This window comes from Zingiber officinale, chromosome 9B (genome assembly GCF_018446385.1).
Source record: "Zingiber officinale cultivar Zhangliang chromosome 9B, Zo_v1.1, whole genome shotgun sequence".
Classification (NCBI taxonomy): domain Eukaryota; kingdom Viridiplantae; phylum Streptophyta; class Magnoliopsida; order Zingiberales; family Zingiberaceae; genus Zingiber; species Zingiber officinale.
The window spans coordinates 118,674,265-118,688,390 of NC_056003.1; the positions used below are offsets into that span (position 1 = coordinate 118,674,265).

Below are 14,126 nucleotides of genomic sequence, written 5' to 3' on the forward strand. Positions count from 1 at the left end.
TATTTTTTTAGGTATTCCTGCTCATGTCATGGCCGATGAAATGTTAGATTTGAAAAAGCATTCGAGATATGACGTACATGTACTCACATGATTATCGTCATTCTCTTTGTGTATCAACTATTAGATGTGCTATGGTTGATTATTCATCTTTCATATGAACCACAGGAGATTAGGTATCGACCAAGCTCTATTACCAATGTCAAACAATCACCTCCTGTACTCCCTCTATGCCACATGTAGTTGAACATCATATTTGGCTATCCTTCATTCTCTAGGGATCAGCTTCCTCTAGCCTCCAATGTAGACCAAGCTGAAAGGTGCGTGGATCCACGAGCTAGGGATCTCCATCAGCATAGGACGTCTCCCATATCAAAACTGCACGTGTTATCATCCCCTATTCACTTTTAGTAAGTGATCAATTATCAATGAAGATAGATTAATTTGATGGATATATTTACCTTCTTTAGGCTTTAGCGGTTACAATTTTATAATTACTACAATGCATGCTTAATCTAGTCAATATTGGTAGAAATTCATATTGTAGCAATTATGAAATTGTAGTTAGAATGTGAATTTGAGATTCACGTTGTAACAGCTATGAATCGTAGCTATTACAATGTGGATTCAACTTGTTCACTTAACATTCATGTTGTAATAGCTACAAAATCGTAACTATTACAACATGTGTAGTACTTACGATTTCGTAGCTGTTATAATATATCCAATCGTTTCAAAAATAAGATAGGAGATAATACTACTGAACAGTATTGGAGGATAGTTGGATAACTAAATGGAGCATCTTTTTAATAAAAAATCAAAATGGGCCCTCTTTGATAATTTAGGGGGGAAAGGGCATCTTCTTGTTTTTTTTGCTAAAAAACACACCAAAGATTCATGTTATAAGAGCATCCACAATAATACTAAATATTTCTTCTAAATATTTGTGGTCTCCACGTCTACATCATCAATCAAATATCTCTCCTCAAATATCCCAAATATCACAATCAAATATCCCCTCAACCAAATATTTATGGGTCTCATCTACGAAATATCTTACTCTCAAATATTTCAAATTATATAATAAAATATCTCACCAACTATTGAATGCCTCCTAAACTAAAAACAAAACAAAAAAATAAAATAATCATTGCCCCCTTGGGGCCCACTTGCATGCCACATAAAATAAAATCACTGGGTATAAAATTATGCCTGATGATTTTTATTCACCTCTCAAATACCCTTACCCCCCCTTGGGGCCCATTTGCATGCTACATAAAATGAAATCAATAGGCATAAAGTTATGCCTGATGATTTTTATTCACCTCTCAAATACCCTCCACGTATTTAGAGAAATATCCCCTTCAAATATCTTCCATGAGATGCACTAACACGTTATAGTTGATATAATTTTTTAAAATAAAATTTAGTATCCTATTTCTAATTAACTGTTGGGTCCTTAGCTTAACATGGTATATTTGGCACTTCACCTCCTCTCTTACGGTTTATTTCATGCACGTCTCGCTTTGTTTTTAAGTTGTTGATTCACGATCCTAATTGTAGTGCTACAGGCTTAGAAGTTTGTGGAGGATAGACCCAACGTTGCGACCGTGACTCAATCAGTATCTTGTGGGATCCCTCTTAAGTCTTTGAAATTAGAGAATCTTACTTAGGAAGGTGACATGTAGGGCCCCCTCAAAAGAGTTGCGAATAAATATCGGCTCTTTGTCGAATTGTGTCATCTTTGGGCACTATGTTATTGAGAACCTTGTGGATCCTTTTCTTACCTACTATAGGCTTTATCGACAAAATATGAATTTCTTAGATGGCCCAAAACTAAGGAATTCTAATTCGAGTCCTCAAAACTATTTTCTTAAATGTGACATTGACCATTTTCGAGCCCAAGCCAAGAACAAGGGATTTTGAGGTAGCTGTAAAAGAGAACCGTTGAGATTTCAAGAGCGCGTTCAAGATATTATGTATAATTTTGATTATGTGATTATCAAGTAATTATAATTTTTTTAAAAAAAATTGGTTAATCTTGAAATTACGTAAAACCTCTTACTTTCAACGTAATCACGTTTCTAATTATATCCTCCCCTCCATTTGATGATGTAACATACATGCTCTATTACTTGATAATCACTTATTACTTGAATAAAATAGGATTAAATAATATAACCTTAATTAGATAATCAAGATTATCAACCATAACCTTCAACTAACATGCCCCAAGTGTTTTTATTAGTTGATGGGTTTTGCCTTTTCAACTTGGCCATAGTTGCTTGAATTAGCTTTCCATTTTCGTGTCCAATTCAAAGTTGTGTTAGGAACGACGATGATCCATGAATAAATAATACACATTTCTTGTAGGAAAGAAAATACCACAACTCAGATTTGTTAAATATAAAGTTCAGTGTATGGCCAATTACGATATTAATTTGAGCCCCTTAGATATGGTACAATGGTAAAACATTCAAAGGCATGCCCTCAAATAAAAAAAAAATTTCACACCCTTTAATTACTTGATAGTTGGCTATAAACTAATTCCTTAATTTACCACCTTTCACATAATCTATAGATAGACTTTAATGGTAAAACATTCAATAGCAATAAGAGGATCAAAGTTTAAATCTCAAATGAGATGTACGTTTTGAAAGTTTACTATTTCTGAATGTCTATAAATTGTGTTTCGGATTACCTTGATAAGTGAGTTAAAAGAACATTATCTACCTCCAAGATTAGTTGGACGAAATTTGAACACTTGAATTGTGACAAAAATGAAAGATAATTGATACAGGAGGTAACTAGAGGATACCACGTAGTTAAGGAGAAGTCAACATAAAGTTGCTTTTTGGCTCCATATTGCCCTTGACTCCATGTGGTCTCCGACTTCATGTGATCCCCAACTCCATACCATCCCCGATTCCATATGGTCATCGACTCTATGTGCTCTTCGACTACATACCGTTCCTGACTCTAGGTTTCTCTTATCCGAATTAATATACTCGACTTCTGACAGGTAAGGCGTTGAGCCATTGCTCATTGAAAATACGGACAACCATTGGCGGAGCCAGTCCGGGTGATCTACTCGGGCTATGGGCTACGAGCGCTCGACGATCCGAGCTAACTTCCACTATTTCTCATTTTCTTTTCCTTTCTCCACAGTAAATCCAAGTTTTTTTTCCTTTTACTGCATTGGTCACCTCGGTTACAGCCTGGGTGCTTGTGAACCTGGCTTCGCCATTGCAGACAATGTAGTCATTTTTTTGGAAGAACGTGAAAAACGCAATCATTTAGCCCTGAAGAGACGAGTAACGTAGTCATTTATTTCAGAAACATGGGTAACATAAGCACGGATCTCAAACCACGTGGAGAACGTGATAGCACATTTACAGCTCCATAAAAGATCGTCTGCTCTTGCATATGCTTACTATTCTTTTCCATTCTCTTATGTTGTAAACTTACTTGAGCGTCCGAGTGGCTACGTCGAGACACTCCGACCATCATTTTAACCATCTCCTTCCGTATTTCTTCTTTCCAGACACTAGTGGATTTCTCCACAAGTCCTCGTTATCCCTGAAAGATTGACAACTTCATCAACATCAATTCATCGATAGTTCATTCATCATCTCACGAAGGATCAATAGTAAATCACAATTCTAACTGAACTTTATTTTCAGTCATAGCCTTACAATATATATGCATAGTGAATCACCCTAACTCCACTATCCACTCTTTAAATGATGTAATAGAATAAGTTTCTACAATGGTTATTATAAGATGACACTAGACCTTCTCATGATTAAAAGCTACGGAACTCTCCCTTCAACCAGAGCTCATCTAGATCAAACAAATCCTTGATCTAGATTCTCTCTACTATCCAAGCAAACTACCGAGTTCTTCCTCACTACTTACCTTTGTCATTTCAATTCTTCTTGTCTTATTTTAATTTATTTTTTATATTTTAAATATATGCCCTAATTGTGACCCAATTGAGCCGGGTAGTTGCGGGTCAAATAGTCCGGCCGGATTTATGCCACCGCCATATGTATAATAAATTAGAATAAAGGAAGGGAAGGATTTTATTTATAAACGTGATGGGCGGGCAGAGTCGTAATTATCCACAAAGCCATGGCGGAAGATGAGAGAAATCCGATCGCCATCACATGTCCTCCTCGCCTCCATCCTTCCTCTTCAATTCGACCTCCCCTTTCCTTTCCGTCGTAATCCAAATTCCTTTAAAATAAACACTCGATTTCACCTTCTTCGATCGATCCTTCCTCCTTCCTCCTACCGCTCGATTCGCAGTCGCTGCGGCGCCCAGTCGATGGCGGCGGGGGCGGCGGCGTCCGCCACTCACGTCCATGACCTGCCGGAGCCGATCCTTGCTCAAGTCTTCTCCCTGGTGGAGGACGTGCGCACTCGCAACGCCATGGCGCTCGCCTGCCGCCGGTGGCGCGGCCTCGAGCGCTCCACCCGCACCGCCCTCGCCCTCCGCGGCCACGTCCGCTTGCCCTTCCTCCTCCCCACCTGCTTCCCCTCCGTCGCGCACCTCGATCTCTCCTTCCTCTCGCCCTGGGGCCACCACCCTTTCCTCTCCTCCCACCAGCAGCAGCAGCACCACCACGATTTCCCCGACGACCATGCTGCCCTCGTCGCCGCGCGCCTCGCCCAGGCCTTCCCTTCCGTCTCCTCCCTTTCCGTCTACGCGCGCGATCCCTCCGTGATCGCCGCCCTCGCGCCTCTCTGGCCTAAGCTTCGGTCAGCCCGCCTCGTCCGCTGGCACCAGCGGCCCCCCAACCTGCCCCATGGTGCCGACCTCGCGCCTCTCCTCGAGGCCTGCCCAGCCCTCTCCGCCCTCGACCTCTCCCAGTTCTACTGCTGGACCGAGGACGTTCCCCCCGCACTCCACCAGTACCCCCTCACTGCCGCCTCCCTCACCCGCCTGGATCTGCTCTGCCCCGCCTCCAACGAGGGCTACCGCTCCTCCGAGCTGGCCGTCATCACAGCAGCCTGTCGCAACCTCACTCACCTCCTCCTTCCCTGCGTGTTTAATCCCCGGTGCATCGAGTTCGTCGGCGACGACGACCTCCTCGCTCTCGCTTCCGCCTGCCCTTGCCTCTCCCTCCTCCATCTCGTCGATCCGGCCACTCTCTCCCCCGCTCGAATCGATTCCGATGCCAACGAAGATGCCGCCATCACAGGGTCCGGCCTCGAGGGGCTCTTTACCCGGCTTCCGCACTTGGAGGATCTCGCCCTAGATCTCTGCCACAATGTTAGAGACACCGGCCCGGCATTGGAGGCCCTGGGGAACAAGTGCTCCAAGGTCAAATCTCTCAAGCTCGGCCATTTCCACGGCGTTTGCCATGGCTTGTGGCAGCACCTCGACGGCGTCTCCGTCAACGGCCACTTGGAGTCTCTCTCCATCAAGAGCTCACCCGATCTGACCGACTCCAGCCTCGCCACCATCGCCCGCGGATGCCAGAGACTCTCCAGATTGGAGATCCACAAATGTCACAAGGTGACCGCGGCTGGGATAAAAAAGCTGGCCAGCAAGCTGCGCTCCACGCTGGTGGACGTCGCCATCTCCGGCTGCCAGCTCCTCAACGCCACGAGCGCTCTGCGTGCGCTGGAACCCATCCGCGACCGCATCGAGCGCCTTCACATCGACTGCATCTGGGCATCTTCTGAGCTGGATCAGCTGCCTGTCGAGGAAGAAGAGTCGGATCCGGAGGAGGACGACATGGAGGCTCCTGACCACTCGAGAAGCAAGAGATGCAGGTACGCACAAGCTAATGATGTCGAGAGCTTCGAGAGCGCCAGTTTCTGGTTTCGGACGTGGGAGAGGCTCCGGCGGCTGTCTCTTTGGATTCCCGCCGGAGAAGTACTAACCCCGTTGGGCGACGCCGGCCTCGAGTGCTGCCCGCAGCTGGAGGACATCTGCATCAAAGTGGAGGGCGACTGCAGGTTGTGCCCCAAGCCGAGACCAATTGTGTTCGGATTGAGCTTCCTCTCTCGCTACCCTACCCTGCGGAAGATGAAGCTGGACTGCGGCGAGGCCATTGGATACGCGCTGACGGCGCCCGCCGGGCACATGGACCTGAGCTTGTGGGAGAGGTTTTACCTCCACGGAATCGGCGGGCTTATCGGCCTTTACGAACTCGACTACTGGCCGCCGCAGGACAGGGAGGTGAACCAGAGGAGCCTGTCGCTCCCAGCCGTAGGTCTGCTCCAAATGTGCAGCAGCCTGAGGAAACTGTTCATCCATGGCACCGCCCACGAACACTTCATGAGATTCTTCCTCGATATTCCGGTTCTGCGGGACGTCCAGCTCCGGGAAGACTACTACCCGGCGCCGGAGAACGACATGAGCACCGAGATGAGAGTAGACTCCTGCAGCCGCTTTGAGTCCGCCTTGAACGACAGGAGAATTCCGGATTGATCGCAGAATCATCGAAGAATTCCATCTTGCGAGACTATACAAGGTACACACGCCCTGTTCGATGCTTGTTGTTTTTCTGCCCTGTTGCTTAGTTCTTCCCCCTTTTTGAATGCCCAGAATCGACTATGTTTGGTTTTGCATATGCCATGATGCTTTCAACATGTTGTATCATATTTAACCAAACTTTTACTAAATTCCAAAAACAAAACTTCATCGACAACAATCGCATCAAGATTGATGTAAGCCATGGAGGCCCAAGGATTTGCACAAGGGGACATTTAGGTTAAGCTAGTGAAAAGGGATTTCCGACACACATTTTACTTTCTTTCATTCCAATTAAGAATCATAGCATTTGGATTCCTATAAAAAAAAAATTGTTCAATTAGAAATAGGGCATTTTAATTAACATGCAAAACTTTTTCATGATGTTTAACTTTTACATATTGGAGAGTGCATCGAGGTCACATGTTTGAATCGTGGAAATAATCTTTTGGTTTGAATCGCGGAAATAATCTTTTGCAAAACGTAAAATAAGACAATAAACCTAATATAGTTCAAGCCTTTTCCAATACAATGTGTTGACTGGATCTTTGTACGTTGGATTGCTCCTTTATGTAACACATGCAAAATGTGTTTGATTTGTTTGCTAAATACGGGCAATTTTCATATACTATAAGAACATATTATTATTATGAATGTCAATAATGCGATATTCCATCATTATTTGATTGATAAATATGATAAATTCTCAAATCCATTAAGGTCAAAGAAGATTTGGTTAGCAAGTCTAATGACCAAGAAGGATTTATATAATCGATCTCACTTAATGGATAATGTTTGGTTGTTAGAATCGTCAATTTAGGTTAGGTTTGTCAAATTGGTCCACCCCTTGAAATAATTTAAATGAGTTGAGTTGAAATTTTATCAACTCATTTAAAAGTGGATCTAAATGGGCCAATCAGCATTGGTTGTAGGCAGGTCGGTCAGGTTGAGGGTTAATTTGATCCTGTCTGTACAGGCACTGCCTCAACCTCTCACATTGGGATGGTGGGACCTACACTTAAGTAGTGGGTCCCACCATCTCATTGTGAGAGGTTGGGACAGTGCCTGTACAGGCAGGGTGAAATTTACCCAGGTTGAGAAGGGCTACGGTGATATATGTATTTTTTTTAGGCTTAAATACCTTAAACCCCCCTTTATTCTCTCTCAAGTAGCATTTAACCCCCCTTATTTAAAAAACTAACATTTAAGACCCTTTTTTAAAAGTCAAATGTTAAAAAAAAATTAATAGACAATTGTGCCCTTCTCTTTTGTGATATGATAATTTTAAGAGAAAAAATATATTAAATTGACGATTATGTCCTTGGTAAAAAAAATTAACACATTAAATTGACCGAATGTGAGAAAATTTATAAAAGAGCTTTGACGAGGTAAAAAAGAAAATTAACACATTAAATTGACCCGATGTAAGAAAATTTGTAAAAGAACGAAAACTGAAACAAATGCATCTAAATAGAAAAAGTTCATATTAGGAACTTTAGTACTATTTTACCCATATTATGTTAATTGTACCTCACAAAAGAAGGCAAACTGCTACAAGTATTTACCTTGATACGAAAAGACAAACCAAAAGTTAATGTATTGAATCTAACATCTAGAAGGTACAACCTTCACAAAAGTATAATCCATAAGCACACATACTACTGTTCAAAATTATGAAACTTACATGTAAAATAACTCAAAGAAACAATAGATCACATATTTTCTCCACTTTCTGGACCAGCATCCCTGACAAAATGCATTCCACTTGATGACTGTTGAGTAGACAAGAAGTATTCACCACGTACAGATATATGTGCTTGAAGCTACAAAGATTAAAGTGTATAAACTGTGAACAGATATAATATGATGCTCATAGATCCAAAAAACTAGATAACCAAATTGCTAAGTAAATGTGAATAAGAAACATACTCGAGGATTTTCATTAGTCCCGGCTACTTAATTGCTAGTCAAAGCTAACTTCTTTTCAAAATTATTAAAAATATATATTATAAAAAGATAAGGGTATAATTGTCTTTTTATAAATTTTTTAATGTTTGGCTTTGATTAAGGGGGGTAAATGTTATTTTTTAAACATAGGGGGTACAACGTTACATAATTAAAAATACAGGGAGGTTAAAAGTATTTAAGCCTTTTTTTTAGTAAAAATTATAAAAATTTTTGTGTCAATTACATTGGCTAATATGTATGAAATCAAGAATTAAAAATTTTATTTATGAAATGATCAAATTAAATGAATTATAGGAATTGTTTAATATATATTATATTTTATGATAAGCTGATCCATTTAACACGCAATCGACGTTAAATTGGATTGGGTTGTGGATTTTCCATCCTGCTAGAATAGCAAGTCAACCCGTGACTGACAGCTAGATTGGATTGGTTGTTGTAAGAACGCATTATAAATGCCATCATTATTTGATCATGGAAATACAATTAAAGACATAACAATCTAATAACAATGTAAAGATGAGATGACATAAAAGCTATCCTTCATCAAAAGCATAAATGAAGAACTTGCTTGTCTCGGATGTGCTAGAAGTTTTAGGTGTGCTCTCAGTTGTAGCTTGACTACAAAGCTTGAAATACAATTTCGCTCAGCATACTGAATAACTAAGTTACATTAGCTACATGTAACCATAACTTCAACAGAATTCATAGAACACCAATCTTCCTTTGTGCCAAGGCAAAACAAAGGTAAAATACATCTAAAGACAACACAGAATTGTTGCAGATTTCAAAGGATGAGAAATCAATGGTCTAGAGAGAAAAAAAAAATTTGTTAGTCCTTTATTGATGGTATGGAAATAGAAGTTACAAATGAGGTGTCAGCATGGAATCAAAAAACATAGAAATCTCAAGTTCTTTTTAGTATTTGCACATACACCCGGGGGTCCTTGGTAACCTGTAGATGCTCCTACCTTTGCGTCGGGCGATGATCCTTTGGTTCTCTTGAACCATCTTCCTCACTCTTTCTCCGAAGTCATGCCACTGTATTGTCCTATTCTCTGACAAAATCCGAGCAAACCTCTTCTTGTTCGGTCGTATTGTCGGAGCATGGTCTCGGCCATGGTATATTCGATAACCGTTCACTAGAGATGAAAGCTGGCTTCCAGAATCAGTCATGGCAAATACATCAGCAGCCGCGCATGCTATGAAGTCCAAAGCTGCTAGCTGCATTAACACACTAGCGTTTAGCTTTTGAACTGAAACAATAATGCTATGTTGAATCATACTATCTTCTTTAGATCAGTTTAAAGAAATTGTGTACTCATTCTAGCAGAACTTAAGATTTTGAGATTTTACAAAAAATGATCAAACTTAACACTGTCTAAGAGCATGCTGTCCTTTGAAAATTGCTAGTGCGAGTAATTGGAACAATCAACCCATTCGATTTAGAACTAGATGGTGTCAGAATTGGCCAAACAAATATACTTGACAGAAGTGAGTACTTACCTGTGAAGAAAAATTCTTGAAAGGAGCAAGTTCACTGGGAGTGAGAACATCTTCTTTTGTGATCACATTTGGATATAGCCTTGTAAACGAAAGCATTCTAGACCGACCTCCGTAAATACGAGAACCAGCTAGATAAATATAAGTCCTACTATTATAACCAAGTGCAGTGAGCATAATCGCCGCTTCTTCGGGCGTCAATGGGCATTTCCCCAAGCTTCTTGACTCTTCTGGAGAAAGGGAGCTGCACACCAACATCCCAAACACAGGATTAGAACTTGACATTAGTGAGGTAAACAGAGCACACATACAACTTACTTATTGTTCTTAATTTGTATCGTAAGAGTGGGGAAGTGAACTTCCCGATATGCTTGCAATTCTCTCCTCTCTTTTTCGCCACCATCGAAGTCACAAAGAGAATACGCCACCATATCCATTTCAAATCTCATATGCATTGCAAGATATTTGACAGGGCTTGTAGAAGTATCATTTCTCCTTACTGGAGCATGAGGCATATGCTTCCCAAATAAGTGTTCATCCAACATATTCAGGCTTGAATTATATTTACGGATTCTCCTGACCAATAAAGAACCAATCTCCTGAATTCTGGGGGCATACTTTAATGCATGGAAATTGCATTTGCACCTTAATTTCTGATCAAAGGAAAGTAAGTCAAAATATGCATTCATAGATTTAATTTAGAGTACATTTTCTTTGCAGAATAGAATTGAGAAAGAACAAAATAATAATTCTTGGAAATGAAGTAGAATAGGAATGAGAAAGGTATATATTCCTTAGTTTTGTTCATTCTATTGAATGTTACCTTTTCATTCCTTCATTTGATTTGCTCAAATTAAGTGAAAGAATACTTTCCTCTAGACCAAAATATTCCTACATCTATAAATTTGCAAATTTTATATAAATATATTTTCTGATAAGCAGCAAGTAGAGTAACTACTGATGTCACAGTAAAAGCAAGACGGAACCACTCATCAATTTCCAATTGAAATCGGATCTACACAAGTACTTGTTAAAGAGCAGTTCAATGTACGAAATTCCAGTCATAAAAGAATCTCAGAAAAAGGTCGGACCACATTACATTAAGTCTATTGTTCACAATTTTATCTTGCATTTTATAATAGGTTATTCTTACGACTCAAATCCGTGACCTTTTTTATTGTTGTTGTAAGACTCCCCTTCAAGTATTTGCTATTCATATCCCAAAAATATTTAGGTCAAATATCACTTTCAAAATAAGTTCCAAATTAATAAAAAAGCGAAGATACTCGTATAATGGCGGAGGCAAACAAAATAAAGTTATACTTCCAAGTAATACCACCAACTTCTATAAACCAATTGTTAGATAGTAGCAAGAGGATCCTAATGAGCTTGAAAAACAGACACAAGAGGTTGTCACCCCAGAGAAACAAAGTCATTAAGATGTTTTTATGAAATTTTCAAAAAAGTTGAAAATCAAATGCATGATGAATCATAGATAAAAAAAAATGATATACCTGAAGATCCAAAGGTAGAGGATCAAAGGCTAGTCTATTTCCAAATCCATAAAAATGGACGACCCCATTTTTTAGGAGGAGAGGAAATACAACTCGCAGAAAATATTCAGGTGTAGACTCTTTCCTGATATCATTGTCAGTGATCTGGCCAAAAAAACAAAAACAAGGTTCAGAATGAAGGATAAACAGGTAAAGTAAATTGTATGAAACAGTTAAGAAAGCGTACGTACTAAGCTTCCAATAGCTTCGATATCAAGTGATTGAAGGTGGGAAGGCAATTCTTTCACAATATCCACATCATTCTTCAAATAGTTCATAAAGAAATCCTCTTGATATATATCGCCAAACTGGCTGCAAAAGATATTACGAACTCTTTTATAGTGATTAACCAGAAATATAATCAGATCTATTTTGCTCGCATCTGTATGAACATAATTAATAACTCAACTTCCCCAGTTCAGAAAACTTCTTAAACTTCCTCTAATTATTAAATGTCGCACAACTCATTACTAACCATTTCTTATTTTGCTTAAGTAGATGAATGCATCTCTAAAGCCAATATATTAGACTTACTCAAATTGAAGTATTAAATTGATGTTGGAACGAAAATGGCATTCTTCTTTAAACTCTAATGGTAAACATTCTTTTTCTCGAGTAGAGAATGTGTTGAGCTTGTAGTGTTCTCAAGGTTTTACTTATCATTTACAATTAACCCACTAAATGAATGAAGCAATAAGCATCTGCACAACAAAGAAACAGTCTAAATAATGCCTATGATATCTTGGGATATGACAAGCTATTAAAAACAATACGAACCTCGTATCTTTCCAGACACTGCTATACAGGAAGTTGGGGATAACAAGATAGGCGTTGAGGAGGGCAGCAACCGCGACAGCGTTACAAACCTGTCCAAGGATAGTAAATTAGCACTAAACAAAAGAATCACCCTGATCATTGTCAACTTAAGCGGATAATCGAAAGTCTTACTGCAACTCGCTGTTGGTTCAGACCGCCATTCGCACTCACCAATATATAACCAGATCGTGTCCTGGTTCGACCTACAACAACTGCAAAATGCATACAAGGAATGAATAACAACATATGCTGAGATTCTTTCATGCAACATTTGTCAAGAATGCACTCAAGATAAGTTAAGAATGATCATAAGCAAAATAACCATTCAAACAAAAGTTCTTGATTCTTTCTTTTTCATTTCTGTCTAAAGCACATTTATAACTCCAAAGAAGCATTCAAATATTTCAGCAAACTCAAAATGAAGACAAAATCAGAATCAAATTTCAATATCAAGTTCAAAAAGTTCTCTCAACCAAAATAACAGATAGAAACTTGCCTTGAGGAATCTGGTTTCCCTGATCAGAACAAGATCTCCAAGTAGATGTTTGATTATTTGGTTCCTTAAATAGCTCGATTGAATCATGTATCTCATTCTATTGCAAAGAAATGCCATATCAGATGAAATTCAACAACCATATATGAATGAGTTATGAGAGTGATCAAACTTGTAGATTTAAAGCTGAAAAATACCTTGGAAATAGCCGCAGAAGCCAGAGCTAGTAGCCGTGCGTACATGATCTTTTCTGCCCTTTCCTCAGTAGGGATTTCACTCTTGACATTCTTCAATAATGCACATATCAAATGACCTCATCGATTCCACGAATGGGATTTGATCTGAAAAGGAAAAAAGGGGGGAGGCAAACCTGCGGGACGATCCACCGCCTTCTCTGGAGAGATCCCCGGCGGTGGAGATTGAAGTGATGGATGACGGTGAGCATGAGGGAATCGAGCAGGAAGAAGGAGCCCATCAGTCCGAACACAAACAGAATCATCCTCAGATGGTTGCAGAAGAGAGCATGCCTCTTCCCACAGCCCACGTTCTCGCCTCCCTTGGCCGCGTAATACCTCCCAGCGGCGCCGCCCTTCTTCGCCGCCTCCTTCCCCATCGGAGACCCTGGCTCTCGCCGATTCCACCATCGATCTGACTCCTTTTAAGCCCTGGCTCGCCCATCGCGGAGATCGACCTACCCGTAGTTGGTTTGGCGGAATTCAAATCTCGGAAGAAAGGAGGAAAAAGTAGGAATTGTTTATTTGCGATTCGGGCCGGGCAGGGTGCTGGTGGCGATGTCGCTGTTGCGCGTACAATCGGTCAACTGAAGGCGACGGGGATCGAAATGAAGGCGGCGTGGGGAGGAAGGGAAAGGGGCGGACCACCCGACGGGACCGGGGTAGGTAGGTAGATCGCCACCAACTGCGACGTCGGCCCGCCACCTTGCGCATCTCTGCGTCCTGGGAGGTGGTTGCGACCGCAGGTGTCCGTGCGCTGCGGAGTGCGCAGGAGCTGCGTGCGCACGCTCGCATAGTGCGCGGCTCGTCGGCTGGTGGGTTGGGGGCGGCTCCAACATCTACATTTGTGGCCAACGGGGGAACCACCCTCGAATTGATCGACCGTAAAACAATTTAAATAGGTTGAATTAAAAGTTTATAAACAGATAGATTCAGATGAGCCGAACCAACTGAGTCCGTGATCCACATGGATTTATTCCCGGCTTGAGAAAAAAAAAATTCTCAAACTTAAAATGAAAATGAAAATTGTCAAATTATATATCATAGTTTGACGGTTAATTGACTATTAGTTCGAA

At 40.7% G+C, this 14,126-nt stretch overlaps 2 protein-coding genes across 2 annotated transcripts; one reads left to right on the forward strand and one right to left on the reverse strand.

Moving 5' to 3' along the window:
- Positions 1 to 4,139: 4,139 nt before the first annotated feature.
- LOC122024095 (F-box protein MAX2-like) lies at positions 4,140 to 6,584 on the forward strand. The gene has a single exon (XM_042582640.1). The coding sequence runs from the start codon at positions 4,142 to 4,144 to the stop codon at positions 6,440 to 6,442; it is 2,301 nt and encodes a 766-aa protein (XP_042438574.1). The 5' UTR covers positions 4,140 to 4,141; the 3' UTR covers positions 6,443 to 6,584.
- A 2,679-nt stretch (positions 6,585 to 9,263) lies between these two features.
- Positions 9,264 to 13,897, reverse strand: LOC122024871 (O-fucosyltransferase 8-like). Its single transcript, XM_042583592.1, has 10 exons — positions 13,188 to 13,897; positions 13,015 to 13,104; positions 12,821 to 12,917; positions 12,457 to 12,536; positions 12,286 to 12,374; positions 11,700 to 11,820; positions 11,470 to 11,613; positions 10,274 to 10,608; positions 9,959 to 10,199; positions 9,264 to 9,676 (listed from the first exon to the last, which is right to left on the reverse strand). The coding sequence occupies exons 1-10, from the start codon at positions 13,428 to 13,430 to the stop codon at positions 9,371 to 9,373; spliced, it is 1,746 nt and encodes a 581-aa protein (XP_042439526.1). The 5' UTR covers positions 13,431 to 13,897; the 3' UTR covers positions 9,264 to 9,370.
- Between the last annotated feature and the right edge of the window lie 229 nt (positions 13,898 to 14,126).